We start from the raw sequence: 23,686 nt of genomic DNA on the forward strand, positions 1-23,686 counted from the left end.
TTTGTAATGCTGGTTTTTCTACTTTATTTCTTTATATAAAAGATAGGGCCTGATTAAATTCATTGGCCTATTTAATATTAAATATGTTAAGAAATGGAGGAGGAAAATAAGTAGCCATTGAACTGAGAAAAAGGGGCCCCTCGTTTTCTCTTGAATTTGATTTATTCCAAACAACACAAAAGTTGGGGGTAGACTACTGATACTGTGAATATGTTTCTTCTCCTTTCCTTACTCAGTCTATTCCCTTCTCCCTTAAAACACACACACACACACACACGCGCGCGCGCACACACACACACACCCCTCCCTCTCCCCTGGCCCGTCCATGTCCTAGGACACAGATGTTTCGAAACTGCTCACACATCCCATAGAGTGATCATTTTCAAGTCGGAAGCTGTGTCTCAGATTCTGAGTGATACAGCTCTCTCCAGTTGCTGAAACAAAGGAAAAAGCACATAAGTGGAATGTTCTTTTGAAAATTCAGTGTATTGTTCCAAGAAATATATACATTGTTGCATCTGGATTAATACACACTGAAGAAAGGAGCAATAGCTTCTGATAAACCTAATTTGGAACAATATGCAAGCTCCTTTATAAAATTAATTATGTTATAGAAAATTTGGAAAGTATAGAAAGCTATGAAGAGGAAAATAATCCCCAAAATGACAATTAAAGATAAATTTGGAGTAGTTTAGTGTACCTTAGTGGTTAAGGGAAAGCAATCCAGGAGCCAGCTAAAGCATGAATTCTGGCTCTACCACTTTGTGACTTTGGGCAAGTTACTCACTTAACCTGTGTCTCCATTTTCTCATCTGTAAAGTAGGCAAAATAATATAATTTGCTTCTTAGGTTGTATATTTTAGAACTCTTGTTTCCGTAGGAAATTACTGTTAGAATTTTTCTTTTTCCTTTTCTTTTTTTAAATGCTTGTTGACAATCCTTTAGAGTTCTACTGGATTTTGGTGTGCTTGTTAGTTGTAAGGAAATAATGGAAATTGAATGATGTCAACTGCCTGCAGTAGTATTTTGAATTACATAGTACATATATGTGTCTTTGTATCAGTGGTATGCCAAAGAGTGATTGTAACATAAGATCTATGGTTTTTCTAAATATATTTTATAAAAACGGTAGCCCATAGTTGCAAATGTTCTTTAAAATGAAGGCAAAAACAAATGCCTAATGACCGTTATTTCTACTGAAACTGAGTGTTATCTGCATTATATGAGAAAAATGGACTTCTGTGTTAGTTGTGACAGCACATTAGCTTAATAAGAAATCCATAAGCCTAATAGGTAAGTATGTGTGTGTGTTTATGTATATATATACATAATTATGTATGTGTATATATGTAAAAATGTATGTATATGTATATAAATATATATATAAATATGTATTTAAAACCACTGAAGAAAATGAGTTTGTTTAAATTCCGTTTTTAAGTGAGGAATTCCAATATCACAGGCATGTCCTTGGCTCTATGAGCACATTAAGAGGTAGTATCCAGTAATATCCAACAGTATCCCAAAATACTTTTAGTTGCTTTTCATTGTTTATTAATGAATTTTTGTAGAAATAGAAGTGTTGCTTTTGTTCTTGTAGTATAATCTTTTTCATATGATGAAGTAAAAGTAGGAAAGGATTTCATTGTATTTTCCCATTTGGATTTTGCTTATTTTTCTTTGACCTGTAGTCTTATTCACATGAAAGCTTGAGTTTCTCAACTCAATATCAGGAGACTGATATTTGATTTTGCCTACTCCTTAAAATACTTCCTCCTAGACAATTGCCATTCCAAAAAAAAAAAAAAAAAAAAAAAGCAGTCTGCTAAGTCATCTTAGTGGGAAGAGCAAAGTAAAACTCTAGTGATTAACCAGAAGTTTTAAAAATATTTTGTGGCTATCATAATTGTTACTTATTTGACATGGCCCTTTCTAAACACTTGCAAGTACTTTGCTAACTATATGAATTAATACTTCTTTAAGAGAGCAGAAGTGTGTATGTTATGTGTGTCTGTGTATTGTGCTGGCATCCCGTCTTTATAAAAATGAAATTAAATAAAATTTTAATGGCATTTCTGAATAAGTGGGTGACTTTGGTGTTTGTCATTCAGATTATAAACAATGGTTTCCTTTTTAAATATGAATTCTAAAAAGAATGCAGTGGGAAGACCCACATATCAGAATGCCAATCTTGTTTATGGGGAAACCTGAAAAGACACTGTTGATGATTAGAAGAAGCTGAGTTTATATGATCATCTGGTGTTCAAAAGAGGAAACACACTAACAGCATGGTGTAACCTGAGTTAGTTTGCTTTGAGATGTGTTTTCTGCTTGGAAGAGGAGAATATGGGTATTAACAGGGTGGCTTGTTCATTAATTTATTTGATAAGGAATAAAATTGATATGCAAGTTTTTTGTTTTTTGTTTTGTTTTGTTTTTAAGACGGAGTTTTACTCTTGCTGCACTGGAATGCAATAGTGCAATCTTGGCTCACCTTAACCTCCTTCTCTCGGGTTCAAGCAGTTCTCCTGCCTCAGCCTCCCAAGTAGCTGTGATTACAGGTGCCCCCCACCACCACACCTGGCTAATTTTTGTGTTTTTAGTAGAGATGGGGTTTCACCGTGTTGGCCAGGCTGGTTTTAATCTCCTCACCTCAGGTGATCCACCTGCCTCGGTCTCCCAAACTACTGGGATTACAGGCGTGAGCCACCGCACCTGGATGTAATTTTTAATTATATACCACTAGCTTATTTTTGTGCCCATTGATTTTCAAAAAGATCATGCATTTATGGTTTCAGGATTTCTTAATGGCTAGCATATTGAATTGTATACCTGTACCAAAGTCAGAATCCCATAATATTACTTTTTTATGGGATGGAGGGAAATACATTATCTGCATTCTTCAAAATTCAGAAAGTATACTATTTGGTTGATTCATAACTAGGAAAGAAGAATCTCACAGCCTTTTAGAAACACAATATTTGTCGATATTGAATTTTGAAACTATCATAGGTGTAGCTTCCGGGAGTTCACTTATCCCTGTTTTCAGACCATTTATTTATTCAACAGATACTTAGTAAGCACTCACTATGTGGCAGACAGTATACTTAGCATTGCAGGTACAGCAGCGAACAAGGCAGTATAGTCTCTGCCACTGCTCAGATTCTGAGTGATACAGTTCTCTCCAGTTGCTGAAACAAATGAAAAAAGCACGTAAGTGGAATGTCCTTTTGAAAATTCAGTATATTGTTCCAATAATGTGTACATGGTAAGGGTACGGTGGCAGCAGGGACTTTGTCTTATTTCCCACTTATCCCCAGAGTTTAGGAAAATGCCCGACATTAGTCAGTACTTAACATTATGCCTGACATTAGTCAGTACTTAAATGGTAGATGGATGGATGAATATATTTCACTCATCAAACCTTTTTAAAGTATTTAGAGTTAGGAGGACTTTAGCTTAACTTAAGGACAGGGGCCATAGGATATCTATTTTCTGACGCCAGAGCCTAGCACTGTGTATGTTATGTGCTGAAATAAGAACATTAAGGAATTCATCTCCATCTTGTGCAGTTTCAAGTAACTTACTGAAGCCAATATAATTAAATGCCAAGGAAAGATAGTCCTTTCATCATTTACCCAGTTAGGACCTACTTCTACTGGTGGGATCGTGGTCAGTAGAAGTTGCTTCTCAGAGTAATTTCCACTTAACCTTCAGTGTCTATGAACCTAAAGCCATGTGCAGGAAGGAAAACGTAGATTTTGGGATAGAGACTGAAGTGACTGATAAAATTTTAATCTTCTCCTGCAGCATGAGTGAGTTTTGCAAGAAGCTGGAGAAGCACGAGTAAATGCTGCACTATTTAGCCGTGAGCTCAAGCTAGAAAGTAGCTGAAATCCATGTCTATGCAGTGAATTGGCTTCTTGGCTAGGAATAGCCTCTTAGAGTTTGACGGAGTTTTGAACTGATGCATTAGATCACACAATTTGACCATTCAACTCAGCACCAAGCCTGTTCATTTTGGATAGGTGAGGCCACTTCAGCCATTTTATTTCTACAAATAATCACTATGTTATGATTATTTGGTTTTACATTTCTTTCCTGTATAAAGAGTTGGGTAGGGTTGTCTTGACTAATCCATCTTATGTGGTCCTTACCCAGCACTAAACTTAATAAAAGTTTGTATTAGGTTGAACTACATAAAAATGCTGTGTTTTTAAGTAAAAAAATAGTCAAATACCAGCATTGAACAAATGAATAATAAGAAAAATTCAAGCAGTGAATGAGTTGTTGGACTAGATGATTTTAAAGATCTCTTCCAGTACTGGGATTCCATACCTTATAATTCAAACACAAGTAACATCATCAATCAATTCCAATACTTAGTTACCAACTTATTAAACCATGATCCTCATATTATACACAAACATAGCACCGTGTTCTTGTCCTTCTTGGAACTTATCACAATGATTTAGTTATTTTTTATACTAGATGATTATGTGTTCCTCATCTTAATGTGTATAATATGTATCTAATATGTAAGATATATAATACATATATATGTAAATATAAATGGGTAGATAGATGTTAGATACAGTGTATGTGTTTCCATCAGCTATTTGTTAAAAGGTAGATGATAGATTAATACTACTGTATTGTTTTCATTTCTCTTCTGTTCCACTGCTTTAAAGTGGCAGGTAGAGTCCACTATGAATTTTTTCATTGGTCACTTCTGACCTGCTAACCTCAGCAACTGAGCACCTGCATAATGTGTTAGGTCATCATATTAATAATGAAGATTACATAGTTGATCTGCCTTTTTATGGGGACAATATATAAATAAAACTCTAGAAATATGACTGATTTTAAAACAAACTAAAGTGATGACTGAGAACAGTAATGCCATCTATAATTTCATTGCATCTAGTAGAAAATTAGTTTTGCAAAGCCACTCAATATATAAAATTGTTTTGATTATTCTTTATTTTTAAAATGAAGTTCTCAGATTTAATCTCAATACGAAATCTCTTGATTACAGCAAAGCAGATTTTTATCTGTCAGTAAGTTAAAAAAAAAAAATGAGGGGGAAAAGCAAGCATCAACTTCCAGGGGTCTAATAACTTCCTAACTTCATGGGACTTGCCTAACAGTAGATAGACTTTTCATTTTAAAACTTTGCCCTTAGTAGTCAACACTACCCTCAACACAGCTACAGACTATATAACATAGAGTCTGCATAATACAAGACATTTCTGTATGAGTAAAGTATTAAATATTTTTAAAAATAATTTTTAAGAAATGAAGTTCTGGCTTAAGACCTGAATAAAGGGTTTTAGGGAAATAAAAACTTTGTTCTTTTTCTAAATTTTAGACTTTTCCATTATGGTAAGTTAAATTGATCTGTTTAATAAAGTAGTTTAAGATAGTAATGTATGTGCTAACAGACTTCTATCTCCGCATCAGCTGTGAGATTTACCTGGTTTTTGTACTCTGAAGAGTTTATATTTAAATTCAACATAATAACTTTTAAAATAAGAATCTCTGAACTTAGTTTTATTTTAGACTGCTTATGACAAAATCACTTCTTAAAGTGCACAGATGCACACGTCCGCCCTCCCATCCTTTGTGATAGAAAAAATGAATTACTTAGCTTGGTAAATCACATTGCTTCTCCTGAAGTAGACTGCCTGCACCCACTGCTGTGAAAGAAAGCCGAGTGAGTGAGTAAGGAAGGGTGGCTATTGTTTAGTACTCTATAGTGAAAGAACGAAAGAACAGGATTGGGGGTGGGGTGGGGTTGGGGCCAGGATTGAGTTTAACTGGCATTGGCTCTTGCTTTTCTGCATTCCAAACCGTCTGAGGCACGGAGTGAGGGCAAAAAGGGAGAGATCAGGAAAGCGAGCACAGGCGAGTACAGTATACAAAGTGTTTTGAGTTTCTGACTGGCTTGCTGGAAAGATCATGTTAGCACTCACAGAAACTTCGCAGGATGCCGACCCCAGGTAAGAGTTCCTAGAGTGTGAGACTGAAATGAAAAGTCATGTATTTAAGGGGAATCTGTTTTTTTAAAAAATTACACAAATACAGTGACTATTTACCTTTATGATTATTGGCTTTAAAAAAAATAGGTTGGTTTTTATTACTGTGAGTTCACAGAAATACTTTGTGGAAGCTCTCTGTTAGCATTCCAGTAGAAAATCCAGCACAAGAGTAACCATCTGAGAAACTCAGATTAATTAAAAGAATAATGACCATAGCAAAATTATTAACACTGAAGCATTTACTTGTTCTGTCAATAATATGAAATGGATCCTTATTCTGGATCTTTCCTGAAATTCTTTATGAAATATAAAGACACCTGGGAACAGGTAAAGCTCATTTCTCTCTGAGCGAGATGAAGTATATTGACCATCAACAAGATGTTAACAGCCTTGCTTGAATCTCAGTAACACATAATCAATCTGTATCGTTCAAAAGTTCAACAGGTTTGATCCATAGACAACAGTAAGAGCATTCAAATGAGAACTTTGCTTGTTATTTTTGCCCAAGGTAGGCTTTTAATATCCTCTGCCAAGATGGCAAGTAAGAAAATTTATTGACTTATTGAAAGTTAAATCTGAAAGAGACTTGGAGATGATCTAGTCTAGTCTCCATTTTCAATGAAAATTTTGTGGCCTAAGGTTGCCCAAAGTCAGAATTAGGAACAGAATTGAAATGAAAACCTAGATCTCCTTATTCTCTGTTTAACATGTTTTTCATAGAACCAATTATATTTAGGGTTATCTCTTATCTATACTACATCTGCTAGCCCCAACTACAATGAATTATTGCCTAAATAGACCATGTCCATCGTAAACCTAGATTGAAATCATATGGGGAGGAGATACTAAGGATAGGATGTCATCAAATCACTATTGATACATGCTCTTGACCAAAAGCAAAAATATATAACAAAGTATTTATCAAGAGGAGAAAATGGCTTTCAGTAAAGGAAAATGATTATAGTTTCTTTGCTGCTTTTACGTAAAGAATTACATGGCTGTGGCATATTCTGAATTACAAAACTCTTTGAAATTGATTTTAACTTTTAAAAGACTTTAGAACTTCTCAGTTTTCTGTATAAATATGTTAGTAAACTTTTTTCTGTATGCAAATATCTATTTTTGTAACGTATCTTTTTTACTGAAAACAAATTATATTCGCTGCCTTTCTTACATTTACTCAAAGAAAAATATGAGTAACATTTTTTTAATTATCTAGCTATTTTGACCAATTGTTTTCTTATCCAAGGTCCACTTCTGTTTCTCTCTGCTTTATTATAAGGCTCCTCTGTCACTTCATCTCGTGAATTATGTGTTAGAGGATAATTTAAGTGAAGGATCTTGAGAGCCACAACAGACAGTGAACATCTGTCTTCATACATTTTCATTTAGTTCCTAAAAAAGGTTGCTGCCCTTTCCATTTTTCTGGAGACCATTGTGGGGATGAGAGGCCACACTATTCTAGTGAGCTAAATAGTAAAGATAGCCACTGTCAACAGAATCTGTTATGGCCCTTTACAACTCCTGGGAACAAGTTAGCTTGATTTGGCTATAAGCACAGTAAAGGGATGTTGTCCTTTTGTATTAAAGCCTGACCTGCTCATTCCAGTTTTTGGCTGGGTCTGTGTAAGTGCAGCACTGATTTACAAGTCTGTGTGGGATGGGCAGTAAGTTGTAAGGAATAGTTTCATTACTCCTCTCAGCTATATCAGAAACCAAATTACAAAGTGAATTCTCCACCCACTGGGAAAGAAGAGACTGTTTGTCTTACTGGAGAATCCATTATTGAAGCACATGGTTTTTAAGAGGACTGATGGCTGTGAAAATGAGAGCATAAATGCTCTGTCCAACTTAACAGTTTTACACAAAGTGTAGATTCTTCTCTCAGCTTTTATCCTGCTTTGAATATGTGAAAGGACTGCCATGCTATATCTATGTATATTATGTTGTGTGTGTATATTATATGATAGTAAGAATGAGAGAGTAAAACGGGCCTTTGGCCTGGGTATGTTTCTGATGCGAGAAATAATCAGAAGTTATTAATCTATTGCTGGTATTTTGCTAAGTTAAAAGAAACTATTTTATTAACCAAGCTAATCATTGTAAAACTCACTACCATGCACTACAAAGAGAAAAATACTCAAAAGAAGCACACTTCTTTTTTTCTTCTGAAAACAAATGTCAGATTATGCAGGGTCATTCTTTCCATGCTACAAAAAGACAATAAAAAGATGCCCACTTTGTAGCTAAAGACAAATTTTATTTTTAAACAAGTTTTTATTGATGTATAATGCATGTGTATAGTTATGGGGTTCTTGTGATAATTTAATATGCTTATACAATTTGTAAAGATCTAATCAGTATACTTGGGATACCCATCACCTTAAATAAAGATAAATTTTAACTGGGAATAGAGTGGGTAGAGTGAAATGAGTAACATGAAAAAGAAACTCTCATATGTATGTGAAATAATTTTCTTTTGACCAGTGTTTTCTTGAAGGCAGACCTATTTTCACTATTCATGATTTCCTCCTTGATACTGTTTTAAAATTTTTTTCCCATGAACAATCTATACATAAACATCATTTGTGTATTAAATTTTCAAAGAAGGTAAAGGGCTCTGCTATATAGCAACAACATTTTCTGAAAAAGATTTGGCTATATTTGATCAAAACTTTTGACTCATTCAAAGGAGCTCCTCTCTTTGTTGTTGCAATTTCTCTTTATCTCTTGGGCATAATTCTGTGTTATGCATCCCAGTTAAATCCCAAGAATGAAATATCTTCAAACAAAAATGAAGGCAAAAGATAGGGGCCAGGGGCAGGGACTTGAAGCTGGACATGTAAATTATTCTGAGCTTTCAAATTAATTCTTTACTCATGAAAGTTACCCAGTTATCCACCCAAAACTCTGAGAATCCTTTTATGTAGACAACATGCTTGCGTTTCCCCTTCTGCTCCAGTCTTGACCTTCAGCAGTCTCTAAAGAGGAAAAGTGTTTGTTACACTTTTTGTTCTCTTTTGTTCTTTCATGCTCCCTTGTGGTTGTTCATTGTTGTTCTTGTTTTCACTTCCCTGTATATCAGTTTTAGTGAGAAGCAGGTGACTATTGTATTGCGAAATAAGGTTCACTGGATTCTTACATTCGAGTTGCATAAGCTTTCTTAAAATATGTGATTCTTATGTGCAGAAACAGAAACAAAAATTTTTGTCCTGTTGTTCCTAGTGAACAATGATTCAAGAAAATGAGTCATGACTCAGCGATATGAATTCTCTTTTAGCTGTGGTTATTTTTAAGTGCTGATGGGAATTCCATCTATCAAAATTCCACATTTAATTCTGGGTATGATGTCAGCTTGTGTTTGGAAGCCTTAAGCATTGCCACTCAGAATACTTTCTTTGTACATACTTGACAAGTAAGAGAGACTTACTGAGTCAGTGATTAAAATTCAGATGAAGGCCTTTGTCCTCTCTGGTACCCTTCTTGCCCCTACTCAAACTGTGTCATTAAGCTGAATTGTAAGTACTATTAACTCAGGCACATGAAGAGGGAACCAATGAGGAGATTCTGTTAACAATATGATCCTGTTAATAATATGACTCTATAGAACTCCACATTTTGTCATTCTCAAGTTTGCAGTATTTTTTGAGTAAATGAGTTGCTGAAAAGCACCTTGAAAAATTAGTTTAGGTTTGTGCAGCCCTGTTCTTTGAAGAAGAAAAGATATATGGTTCTGCTCGCTCTTTCTAATGTCAGATCTTGGAAAGTAAGCAACTTGAGCTGCTGGAATAAAGCAGGTGTCGTTCAGGATTAAGTGTTGCCTAGGATAGCCAGCCTGTTGGACAGGTTGCTGACTGATGTCCTGAATCCAATTCCAGAGATTATGGGGTAACTTGAAAAATGTTATAACAGCACTGTTGTGTAACTATTCATAAATACTACTTTTAGGTTATATGAAGATTAGTAAAACTGGGTATTCTTTCCATTTTTAAGATTCTGGTTTGTAACTTTTTACTAAAATAGTTCAAATGGGTTGTGTGTGCCTCTTGAGTCAGATAGGAGAAGGTAAGATGTCTGGGTCCCTACTTCAATCACTCTTCCTTCCAGGAACACCTGAAATATGAAGTTTCTGGTAAATAAGTGAAATGAAATAAAAAAGAGAAGTGATTTGTCAAAATGAGTACAAGAAGAACCACCAGAAACTTAGCTTGTGTGATTACATAGAATTGAGTTTGTTCGGTCAAAGGACAAGGGAAGATGTGATAAGTCTATTAACAGTGAAGGATCATCATCTCCTGTGTACTGATAGCTCATTTCTAAGAGTTTGCCGAGCATGGTTATAGAATATTTCTTATCAGCGTTTTCTCAAAGTATGGGAAACTAGTCACTCAAACAAAGGGGAAATAGATTATTTAAAAGCTTTCAGCATGTGGTAGAGGAATTGCATTATGCAGTATTTGGCCTGCTTTTTTTTTTTTTTTTTTTTTGAATCTCTATTGTACAACTGAAATTTAAGGAGATTTTTTATTAATTAAAGTATATTATCTTTCATATAATTTACTACTTCAGCCAGGTCAGGTGGCTCACACCTGTAATCTCAACACTTTGGGAGGCTGAGTCAGGAGGATTGCCTGAGGCCAGCCCTGGCAACATAGTGAGACATCCTCTTTACAGAAAATTTAAAAATCAGCCAGGCATTGTGGCATGCACCTGTAGTCCCAGCTGCTCAGAAGGCTGAGGCAAGAGAATTGCTTGAGCTCAGGAATCAAGGCTGCAGAGAGCTATGATCATATCACTGCACTCCAGCCTAGGTGACACAGCAAAACCTTGTATCTTTAAAAAAAAAGAAAAGAAAAGAAATTGCTATATACATCCTGGTATTTTCCTTGAAGCATTTTTCCTCCACCTGAAGTCCAGTGAAATGTCAGTGTAGTTTCCTGAAACAGTAAATATGCTATTTAATGAACAACATCATTTACTTGCCTGGGTACAATTGCTAAAATTTTGAAATATGCTTTTAGTATGTTTAGCTTTATTTATTTCCTTCCCCTATAAAAACCGCACTTGGAAAATAATTGATGATCAACTTTTAAAGTTAAGTTTTTAAAGTAGCTTTTTAAAATTAATTAAAGCCCTTACCATTCTCTTCTCGTCTCTGAGAAATGGTATAGACCATTTTTATTAAACAAAAATGTAGTATAAAGAAGAAACCCTGGAAGTTACTGCTATCATTACAAGGAATGAAAACTAGTCTCTCTTGGAAACATTTTTTAGCTTATACAAGATCAAAATGTACTAGGCAGAGGACATTTATTGTAATACAAAAGGTAGAAGTCTAGTGGAGGTATAGCTGTTTCTCCCCATTGCCTCAGTAAATCTGTTTAGGTCAACACTTGATGAGACTGCTTTATTTTGGTTTCGTTTGGTTTTTTTAATGGAAGGGTATTTAAAACCAGAAGCCAGGCTTTCAGCTGGTCTTTATTTATTTATTTATTTTTAAATTTTTATTATTTTTTTGAGACAGAGTCTCGCTCTGTCACCCAGGCTGGAGTACAGTAGCTTGATTTCTGCTCACAGCAACCTTTGCCTCCCAGTTCAAGTGATTCTCCTGCCTCAGCCTCCTGAGTAGCTGGGATTACAGATGCCTGCCACCACGTCTGGTTAATTTTTGTATTTTTTTTTTTTTTTTAGGGATGGGGTTTCACCATGTTGGGCAGGCTGGTCTCGAACTCCTGACCTTGTGATCCGCCTGCGTCAGCCTCCCAAAGTGCTGGGATTATAGGCAAAAACCACCTCATCCAGCCTCAGCTGGTCTTTTTTAAAAGGAATATCCAATCAATTATTTACCTGTTTTTCTCAGAATCTATCTTTGCAGAACAAACTGCAAAATATTTTTGACAATGAAATTTTAATTTTCAAGAAATAGTGAGCTTGAAGGGTGTGACTATTGCTGTCAAGTGCTATGATTTATGACAGCTTCCCAGTGGGTTTCTCCCAGTGTCAGAATTATAAACCTATTTTCATTTTACTTTGCTCCTGAATTAAATATTTAAAGGTAGACTTTTTGTTTCTCTTTTCCCCATCAAACCTGTGTTATGGGAGAACAGAAACTGTTTTAAGGCTTTTCAGATTTAGTTCAGATGTTGCTTATGTTACATTTTCTCTGATGGTCTGAAAAAAGAAATTTTTAAATTTTAACATTTGATCATAATATATAACAGACTCCTACTCATCAGTGAGAAAAAAGCAAGACTGGAATGCTCATTTTACAAAAGAGGCAATCCAGATGACCATTTAGTATATGACAAGGTACGCAGTTATTGTTAGTCATCAGGGAAATGCAAATTTAAACCAAAATAGGATCACACAATCATCAAAATGTCTAAAATGAGAAAAAAAGAAAATACCAGATGCTGATAGGTGTCTGGAACAAAAATAATTTTCATACCGTATTGACCTGTACAATTACTTTGAAGAACTAGTTGGCATTATCTCCTAAAGCTGAACAATGCTCAGTGACCCGGCAGTTACTCTCCTATTTATGTACCCAATAGAAATGTATACCTAGGTTAATCAGAAGACCTGTACAAAAATGCTTATAACAGCACTATATTTAACAGCTAAAAATTGGAAACTTCCCAAATGCTCATCAGCAGTAGAATGAATAAGTTGTGGTTTGCTTATAAAATGGAATTCTATACAGCAATGAAAAAGAACAAACTACTGCTTCATGTGATAGAATGCATGAACCTCACAAATGTATGTTGAGCATGAAAAATCTCAAAAGAATACTTACTGAATGATTCCATTTATATAGAGTTCAGACTGATCTAGAATGATGAAAATCATGATACTGATTATCCTTATGGGGGTAATGACTGCAAAGGATATATGAGAGGTCTCTGGCTGCTGGTAATGTTCTGTGGTGGTGTCTTTTCTCCTTCAGATGCTGGGTACTATGATGAATTCCATTTGTGAAAACTTACTGACCTGTGCATATGTTATTGTACACTTTTCTTTTTTCTTTCTTTCTTTTTCTTTTTCTCTTGAGGCAGGGTCTTGCTCTGTCATCCAGGTTGGAGTGCAGTGGCCCAACTGATTGTAGCTCACTGTGACCTCAAACTTGTTGACTCAAATAATCCTCCCGCCTCTCAGCCTTCTGAGTAGCTGGGAGTATAGGTACACACGACTGTGCCTGGCTAATGTTTAAAATTTTTTTTTTTATAGAAATGGGGTCTTGCTGTCTTGCCCAAACTGGTCTTAAATTCCTAGCCTCAAGCAATCCTCCCATCTTGGCCTCCCAAAGAGCTAGTATTACAGGCATGAGCTACCATACCCAACACATACATTTTTCTGCATGTATGTTATGCTTCAGTAAAAAGTTCAAGAAAAATATTCCTACTATAAACTCTCTGTTTTGTAAAGAAACAAAACAAAGACAAAAAACTCTAGGCAACTTCCATATTGATGGAAGTAATGTTCTGTAAAAGTCCTTTTGTTTACACAGTCCTTTTTGTGTGAACAGGATACCAGGTTTATTTTCATATTGTAAGTTTTCCAGTTTGACTAGGCACAGTGGCTGACACCTGTAATCCCAGCACTTTGGGAGGCCGAGGCGGGTGGATCCATGAGGTTAGGAGATTGAGACCATCCTGGCCAACATGGTGAAGCCCTGTCTCTACTTAAAAAAATAAAAAATAAAAATTAGCTGGGTGTGGTGGTGTACCCCTTGCCTAGCCTCCTGTAGTGCCAGCTACTCAGGAGGCTGAGGCAAGGGAATCATTTGAACCTGGGAGGCAGAGGTTGCAGTGAGCTGAGATTGCATCACTGCAGTGAGACTCCATCTCACAAAAAAAGAAGGAAAAAGAGAGTTTTCCAGTCTGTGTGTGCCATCAAGGACTTTACATTTGGGGTCACTGAATAGGTTAGATGAGGAGAGCATTTGGAAACCAGGCTTGTATATGTATCCTCAAAATAAAATTTCATTATGTAAATAATAGAATTAGAAGACTTTCTAAAGCTCTGAGCTTACTGTATAAAAACACTAATCTTGTAGTCATACCTTAATTGAAAATATTTTATAGTAGTAATATATATAAAAAGATATATATATATATGTACTCAACACATTAACTTTTATATATAGTTACTAAAGAGTTGACGATACAAATTTAGTAAGAATTTTCTGCTGGGCGCGGTGGCTCACGCCTGTAATCCCAGCACTTTGGGAGGCCGAGGCGGGTGGATCACGAGGTCAAGAGATTGAGACCATCCTGGTCAACATGGTGAAACCCTGTCTCTACTAAAAATACAAAAAAAAATCAGCTGGGCCTGGTGGCGCGTGCCTGTAATCCCAGCTACTCAGGAGGCTGAGGCAGGAGAATTGCCTGAACCCAGGAGGCGGAGGTTGCGGTGAGGCGAGATCGCGCCATTGCACTCCAGCCTGGGCAACAAGAGCGAAACTCCATCTCAAAAAAAAAAAAAAAAAAAAGAATTTTCTATATTTTTGGTTTTAATATAATTTTGCTTTAAAAACATGTATCTGGACTTACAAAGGATATGTGATTCCTTGTTATATTGGAAGAAAAATAACAGCTTTTTCATCACTGTGAAATGTGAAAATATCCAATACAACAAATGGAAGATGCCTAATAAATGTTAATATCCTTCTTTGTCTTTACAAAACTACAAACATGACATCGTCTTTACCTTCTCAGATTAAGCTCTGCCACCCATGCTGTTCTTCCTGTTCAGAACCACTAAAACACGTGTGTTTAGTTTTATTTCTGGATTCTTGTATAGCAGTCTTCTTCACTAGTTCTTTCATATCACCTGTTTTACTCAAACTTCATGTTTTAATGTTAGCATATTATTTATTTGTTGCTATGTAAAAAGTTACCACAAACTTAGCAAGTTAAAACAACATTCATTTTCCGTCTCCGTGTGCTTGCCCCCTTCACCCCCGCTTTCTTTCTCCCTCTCTCTCCCCCCGCCCCCAAGACAGGGTCTCACTTTGTTACCCAGGCTGGAGTGCAATGGCATGATCACAGCTCACTGCACCCTCAGCCTCCTGCGCTCAAGCAATCCTCCCATCTCAGCCACCTGAGCAGCTGGGACTATGTCACCACACCTGGCTAACATTTTTGTATATATTTATATTTTTTGTAGAGACAGGGTTTCACCATTGTTGCTCATCTTGGTCTTAAACTCCTGAATTCAGGCAATCCACCCGCCTTGGCCTCCCAAAGTGCTGGGATTTCAGGTGTGAGCCACTGCTCCCAGCCTATTTCAGTTTCTATACATCAGAAGTCTAGGCAGACTGTAACTGGTTTTCTGCTCTCGGTATTACAAGGCCAAAACAGACATATTAGCCAGACTGCATTCTCATCTGGAGCTCGGAGTCCCCTTTCAAACGTTCAGGTTGTCAGCAGAATTCAGTTCTTCTCAGTGGTAGGACTGAGATCCCTGTTTTTTGGCTTGCTGTTGGCAAGGAGTCACTCCCAGCTTCTAGAGGCCACTGTTATGTCCCATTCCCATGGCCCTCTGACTACATGGCAGCTTGATTCTTCAAAGCCAGTGAGAGAATCTTACTCTGGTTGGCTTTATTAGTTCACTCTCATATTGCTAAAAAGAAATACCTGAGACTGGGTAATTTATAAAGAAAAGATACCTAATTGGCTCATGGTTCTGCAGGCTATACAGGAAGCATGACAGCATCTGCTTCTGGGGAAGCCTCAGGGAGCTTTTACTCATGGCAGAAGGCAAAATGAGATCAGGCTTCTTACATGTAGGCAGGAGCAAGACTTGGGGGAGGAAGGTGTACACACTTTAAAACAAACAGAGCTCATGAGAACTCACTATCCTGATGACAGGACCAAGGGGGCATGGTGTTAAACCATGAGAAACTGACCCTCATGATCCAGTCGCCTACAACCAGGCTCCACCTCCCACATTGATTTTTTTTTTTTTTTTTTTTTGAGATGGAGTCTCGTTCTGTCGCCAGGCTGGAGTGCAATGGCGTGATCTTGGCTCACTGCAACCTTCGCCTCCTGGGTTTAAGCAATTATCTTGCCTCAGCCTCCCGAGTAGCTGGGACTACAGGTGCATGTCACCACACCTGGCTAATTTTTTGTATTTTTAGTAGAGATGGGGTTCCACCGTGTTACCCAGGATGGTGTCGATCTCCTGACCTCATGATCTGCCCATCTTGGCCTCCCAAAGTGCTGGGATTATAGGCATGAGCCACCGCATCCTCCTGGGGATTATAATTCAACATGAGGTTTGGACAGGGACACAGATCCAAACCATATCATTCCACCCCTAGCCCTTCCCAAATCTCATGTTCTTCCCACATTTCAAAATATAGTCATGCCTTCCCAACAATCTTCAAAGTCTGAACTCATTCCAGTGTTAACTCAAAAGTCCAAAGCCCAAAGTCTCATCTTAGACAAGTCTAGTCCCTTTTGCCTATGAGCCTGTAAAATCAAACACAAGTTAGTTACTTCCAAGATACAATGAAAGTATAGGCATTGGGTAAATTGTCCCATTCCAAAAGGGAGAAAGTGGCCAAAAGAAAGGGCTACAGTCTGAAATCCTGCAAGTCTGAAACCCAGCAGGGCAGCCATTAACCCTTTTCTCATTTAGAAAACAAAAAGTGCAGATTGCTGCCAGTGCTCCTTTAATTTTACATAAACATGCTCTTGAGGCTGAAGCTAATCTGACTGATTTTCAATGTGAAAACAAAATATAAAAACTGTTCTTGGAGTTATTTCTAAGTAGAACTAACATCAGAATCATCTGAATCATCAGAATTGTCTATTTCAGAAAAATTGGATTCATCTAATGAATCTTTGGCCAACTATTCCAGAGTGATGTTAACATCACACATAGAAATGCTGCATTTTCTAGGATTTGACATTTTTAGCAATCGAGAATTACTGTATTTTCTAAGTGGAAATACCAGTACTAAAAACAGAGTATTATAAATAGAATGATGTCTTTTGTTTTCAAAGTTAATATACTAGAGCGATTCAAAATTAATAATAAAAATGAGATGTTTCATAGCAAAGTTATTTTGGGGTAAATGCTGAAACTGCAGGCTCTGCCAGCAAGTGTTCTCAGAGCAAACAGGAGAAGAATTAAATCTTAAAGCTCCGAAATAGTCTCCTTTGATTCCATTTCCTACATCTTGGACACACTGATGTAAGAGGTGGGCTCCCAAGGCCTTGGGCAGTCTGCTCCAGTGGCCTTGCAGGGGTCAGCCCCTGCACTGTTTTCATGGGTTGTTGTTGAGTCCTGTGGTTTTTCCAGGTGCAGGGTGCAAGCTGTTGGTGGCCCCACCATTCCAGAGTCTGGAGGATGGTGGCCGTCTTCTCATAGCTCTACTAGGCAGTGCCCCAATGGGAATTTTGTGTGGGGGCTCCAACCCCACATTTATCCTCTGCACTGCCCTAGGAGAGGTTCTCCATTAGGGCTCTGCCCCTACCTTAGGCTTCTTTCTGCCTGAACATCCAGGCTTTTCCATACATTCTCTGAAATCTAGGTGGAGGCTCCCAACCCTCAGCTCTTACACTCTGTGTACCCACAGGCTTAACACCACATTGTTAAGGCTCTCGGCTTGCACTCTCTGAAGCAGCGGCCTGAGTTGTACATGGGTCCCTTTGAGCCATGGATGGAGTTAAACAGCTGGGACATAGAGAGCAGTGTCCTGATGCTGCAGTGGGCAGCAGGCCCTGGACCTTGCCCACAGAACCATTATTTCCTCTTAGACTTACAGTGATGGGAGGGGCTGCTATCAAGGTCTCAGAAATGCCTTAAGGCCTTTTCCCTAGTGTCTTGGCTATGAGTATTTGGCTTCTTTTCACTTATGTAAATTTCTGCAACCTGTTTGAATTCCTCCCCTGAAAATGGGCTTTTCTTTTCTGCCACATGTCCAGGGTGCAAATTTTCAAGATTTTACTCTCTGTTTCCCCTTTAAATATAGGTTCCAGTTTTACATTACGTCTTTGCTCACGCATATGAGTGTAGGTTGTAGAAGCAACCAGGCCACATCTTGATTGTTTTGATGCTTAGAAATTTCTTCTGCTAAATATACTACATCATCATGCTCAAGTTCAAAGTTCCACAGATCCCTAGGGCAGGAGCAGAAGCCACCAGGTTCTTTGCTAATGCATAACAAAAGTGACCTTTGCTTCAGTACCCATTAAGTTCCTCATCTCCATCCTCTTCAGCCTGTACTTCACTGTTTATATCACTATCAGTATTTTGGTTACAACCGTTTAACCAGTCTCTAGGGAGTTCCAAATTTTTCCTAATCTTCCTGTCTTCTTCTGAACTGTCCACATTCTTCCAGCTCCTACTAGTTACCCAATTCCAAAACTTCTTACACATTTTAAGGTATCTTTATAGCAATGCCCCACTCTGTAATCATGATAGTGACTATACCATTACCCTGGCCATATAATATAACCTAATCAATAGAGTGGTTATTCCATCATATTACAGATTCCAGGCCCTGAGGGTAGAGAATTATACAAGGGTGTGGTGGCTCACGCCTGTAGTCCCAGCTACTCAGGAGGCTGAGGTGGGTACATCACTGGAGCCCAGGAGGTCCAGGCAACAGTGTGAGCCAAGATTGCACTCCAGCTTGGGTGATAAATGAAACCCTGTTAAAAAAAATAAAAAAATAAAGAAGGAAGATACATTTTCAAATCACAAAATTTTTTCAGTAAAAGAGACTACACACATCAGGTACTTCTATACCACCTGACCATGACACATCATGAAAGGACAGTTACACGGAGTATTACTCATTAATATAGTTGCAGAAATCCTAAACAAAATATCAGCAAATGGAATAATACATTATGACTAAAGTTAGGTTTATAACACAAATGCAAAGTAGATTTAATATTAGAAAGTTTGAATAGTTCACCATTAATGAACTAAAGGAGAAATTTTTTTAAATCATCTCAATTGCGCAAAAATGACATTTGATAAAATTTAACAACTATTCATAAGAACTCTTAGCAAAACAAGAATAGAAAAGAACTTCTTTACTCTGATTAGTGGTATCTACAAAAACCCCTCAACAAATATACATAATGGTGAAAAGCTTTCCCTTTTAGATAAGGACCAAGGCTAGTATGTCCATTATTATCCTTGCTGTTCCACATTGTATTAGAGGTCTTAATCAATACAGTAAGGCAAGAAAATACGTAAGGATTGGAAAATTAGAAAAGTTACAAGTGATGTGATTGTTTGGAAATTCTAGTAAAAACTTTAAAGGCATTGAGTTTAGCAATTTGGTAGATAACAAAATCCGTAAACAAAACCTAATTGCATTTCTATAGATGAACTATAAGCTGAAAGAGGATTTTAAAACATTATTTACAGTAACAAAATGTCAATAACCTAGGAGTAAATCTTTTAAAAGATGTGTAAGACATCTTAAAAGTAAACTATAAAGCTTTATTAGAAGAAATCTAAGAATAATCAAAAATAGATACATGTTTCTGGAGTTGGAAAACTGGTTTGTGTGTTAGCTTTTTCCCTGAATTCCTTTATAGATTCAGTGCAATTCCAGTGTAAAAAAATCATATGAAGCCTGGGCAACATGACGAGACCCCATCTGTACAAAAAATTTGAAAATTAGCTGGGTGTGATGGCACATGCCTGTGGTCCGAGCTACTCAGGAGACTGAAACAGGAGGATCACTGGAGCCAGGAATTCTAGATTACAGTGAGCTGTGATCACACCCCTGTACTCCAGCCTGGGTGACAGAGCAAGACCCTGTCTGTCTGTCTTTCTTTCTGTCTCTCTAGCTGTCTATATATTTGTATCTATTAGAATAGCCATAAATTAGGAGTACTTGCCCTGTCAGCTATTAAGGCTTTTTATAAAACTAGATTAATTGAGACAAAGTGGTATTCGTGTTAGAAATAGACCAGTGGAACAGAATACAGAGTCCAGAAATGTACATATATGTACATTTTACTTATGATAAAATTGACACTGTAGAGTGGTGGGGAAATTAAGGTCTTTTCAATAAATGATCCTGGCTCAACTGGAGATCCATATGGAAAAATAAAGTGGAAGTGGATTATTTCTTAACGATTTATGTAAAAATCAATTCCATCTAAATTGTAGACTTACATATAAATTACCAAATAATAATAATACCATTTTTACAATATATTATAGCATCTTCATGACTTCATGACATATCCTACTTCGTAGGATAGAGAAGTAATTGTTAAACAGAAAAAGCACTAATTATGAAGAAGAAAAAGGTGATAATGTTTACTAATATTAATAACTTCTGTTCATCAAAAGGCACTACTGAAAGGGAAAAAGTCAAGCTACATAAACCAACAAAGACATTATTCCAGAATATTTTAAGCATTCCAACAAATAAATAAGGCAAAGCCCTACAAAAAATGGACAGAGACTTAATAGGCACTTCACAAAAGAATATAACCAAATGGCTGTATACATGTAAAGAGGTGCTCAGCCTTATCAAGGAATCCCAAGTTAAAACCACAACAAGTTACCCCCACATTGTCTCCAGATTGGCTGAAATTTAAAATCTGATGATATTAAAGTTGTCAAGCATATGGAGCGATGGGAACTCCTATGTTGCTTTAGCATTATCTAATAAATTAATGTTAACCTAACATAAATACATGCTTGTATAACATATATACATGCTTATGTACATGAGGGTACATGTACAAGAATAAACAAGCATCCATAATGACCCCAAAATGGAAAAAACCTGGGAAAAAAATCAGTAAAATTGGTTTTTAAAAAGTAACATTACCGTGTAGTAGAATACAATAGTAAAATGAACAAACTACAGTGACACACAGCAACATTAATCTTTATAATATTGAGTAAATCAAACTCAAAAATATATCTTATACTATTTATATAAAATTCAAGAAAAGGAAAAAGAAACCATATGTTGAGATATGCACATTTCAGTGCTAAAACTAAATAAAAGCAAGGAATGTTTACCCCAGAAAAAGTTATAGTGGTTATCTATAGAGTGGAGGGAATTGGGATCAGGATGGAGTATTTGGGGAATTATTTGTTGCCGACGGTGTTCTAATTCTTGCTATGGCATTATTATAATTCATTAAACTCTACATTTATATTCTCTGTAGAGTGTCATATTTCACAATAAAGGCATATATTGAAGACATATTTTTATTTCATCATATCTATACTTGTTATCCTTAAAGGCTGCATCTTATTCCACTGTAGATTTATCTGTTCTCCTCCTTTTGAATACTTGGAGTGTTTTTGTTTCTTGCAATTGTCAACTTTGAGTTAAGCGTCTTTGTACATATTTTGTTCATTTGTTTGTGCCGGTATTTCTGTAGGATTGCTTTCTAGAAATAGAATCAAAAGATAATTTGCATTTCATATTTTGATAGATGCTGTTAAATAGCCTTGCAGATTTGTTCAGCCTGTCTTTTGCTATTTGAAGCTTTTAATTTTTTATTGTTTAAACTGTCTCTCTTTTCCATTGTAATTTCTGGCTTTTGTGAAAGCCAGAAAGGCCTTTTAGAACTTCAGTTTATGTCTTGTCTGGAATTTATTTTTGGTTATGTGAAATTAAATTTTTTTTCAACCATATAGCCAGTTGTCTCAATGCTTTTTTTTGAGTGGTCACTTGTTTCCACAGTGATGTAAAAGGTACCCTTTATCATCAGCTAAATGTCTATATGTCCTTTTCTGTTCTACTGATCTATTTCTACATCAGTGTCACAGTGTTTTAATGATTATAGATTTTAATGTTTTTCTCTTACTGGCACAGGAAATTCTCTCTAATTTAGTTCTTCCTTTTAAAAGGTATTTGGCCTTTTATTTACTTTTCCATGTATTTACTTTTCCAGATGTATGGTAGTATCAAGTCCCTCTGTACCCCCAGCCAAAAAAAAAAAAAAAAAAAAAAAAAAAAAAAAACCAAAAAACATGTGTTGACATTTCCATTGGAATTACAATGAATGTATAGATTATTTGGGAGGGAATTTACTTTCATACACATTTCTAAATTTTAGTCATTTTTAACTTTATATAAAGAGTATCTTTCCTATATTCTTTTGAACTTTTTCCATTTAAATATTTTATTACTTATATCTTTCCATATTTTTGCTATAGTTTATCTATTTCACTACTGTGTAATTTTTACATTGTTGGACTACAACAAATTTAGATTAAGAGTTGGGATTGGGGATGGTATTCAGGTTCAGTCTCTTATCGAAGTGTATTGTATTTCCTTGGTTAAGAGTTTTGCTGTTGGTGACAGTGCTGCTGTGAACATCCTTGCAAATATATTCTTTTTTCCTTGGCAGGAATTCCTCTTTGGTATATACGTAGGAGTAGAATCTCTAAGCTTAGGGTATATAAATGTTCAACTTCAGCAATGTCAAACTGTTTCCCACCAATGATATATATGAAATCCTGAGTCATCTACATTCTGCCCAATATTAATACTTGGTATTGTCAGAATTTTTAGTTTTTCTTATAGAATGAAGATAAGATGGTTGATTCGCATATCCTACCAGTAATACTGAACATCTTTCATAAGTCTATGGCTATATATGTTATGCTTTTGTGAAACTCTTCTATATATCTCTTGCCCATATTTCTATTGAGTTGATCATAGTCATCCTATTAATAGATAACAGTTCTTTATATGTTCTTGATAGTAATCCTGTGAAAAGTTGTGGGTCTTGTGAATATCATTTCTCAATTTCTAACTGGTCTTTTTACTTTATTTGAGGTCTACAGATGGCCAGAAGTTTATAATTTTAATATAATAGCCAACCCTACCAATCTTTTATAGTCAATACTTCTTGTTTGTTTTTATTTTGTTTTGTTTTTGAGACAGTCTCACTCTGTCACCCAGGCTGGAGTCGTAGCTCACCTGCAACCTCCACCTACCAGGTTCAAGAAATTCTTGTGCCTCAGCCTCTTGAGTAGCTGGAATTACAGGCACATGCCATCACGCCTGGCTAATTTTCATATTTTTAGTAGGGATGGGGTTTTGCCATGTTAGCCAGGCTGGTCTTGAACTCCTGACCTCAAGTGATCTGCCTTCCTCAGCCTCCCGAAGTGCTGGGATTACAGGTGTGAGGCACCACACCTGGCCTTGTTTCTCATTTAAGGAATCATTTCATATTCTCAGTGTCTCCAGATATTTTTTGTTAATTTTAAATTTTTGTTCTTGACATTTAACTCTGTAATCCATCAGAAGTTGGTTTATATAATTTTTTCATATCGATAACTCTTTCCTGTTATGTTTATTGAACAATCCTTCTTTTCCTTCAGTGATCTAACAGTACCCTTTCTGTTATCTATAGTTTCATAGTGTTCTGCAAATGTCTTAATTTTTCTAATGAAGCTTGTCCCTAGTTTGTGGTGCTTGTTGCTTTTTTGGATGGAATCTTTTCTCCCATTACTTTTTCCTAAATGATAATTACTTCCATACAGGAAGACTCTTAATTTCTGTATATTCATATTTATGCTAGTCATCTTAATAAATCCCTTTATTAATTGTTTTTCAGTTGTTTCTCTTGTCCCCCTCTGTTATCTCCACTTAGGGGTACACCTTATTTTCTGCAAATAATTATAAT

At 36.3% G+C, this 23,686-nt stretch overlaps 1 protein-coding gene across 3 annotated transcripts in view; it reads left to right on the forward strand.

Moving 5' to 3' along the window:
• The window catches only part of RASAL2 (RAS protein activator like 2), a 188,110-nt gene that overhangs the window by 42,172 nt on the left and 122,252 nt on the right, over window positions 1-23,686 (forward strand). Inside the window, exon 1 of one of the 3 annotated variants that reach the window (XM_017518742.2) lies at window positions 5,845-6,002. The exons of 1 other annotated variant lie outside the window; for it this stretch is intronic. In XM_017518742.2, coding sequence (XP_017374231.1) covers window positions 5,990-6,002 — 13 coding nt within the window. In that variant the 5' untranslated portion in view covers window positions 5,845-5,989. Of the gene's footprint in view, window positions 1-5,844; window positions 6,003-23,686 lie in introns of those variants that run through there. One more of the 3 variants, XM_017518741.2, reaches the window with a different exon arrangement.

Source organism: Cebus imitator, unplaced genomic scaffold (assembly GCF_001604975.1).
Source record: "Cebus imitator isolate Cc_AM_T3 unplaced genomic scaffold, Cebus_imitator-1.0 Scaffold702, whole genome shotgun sequence".
NCBI classification, from domain to species: domain Eukaryota; kingdom Metazoa; phylum Chordata; class Mammalia; order Primates; family Cebidae; genus Cebus; species Cebus imitator.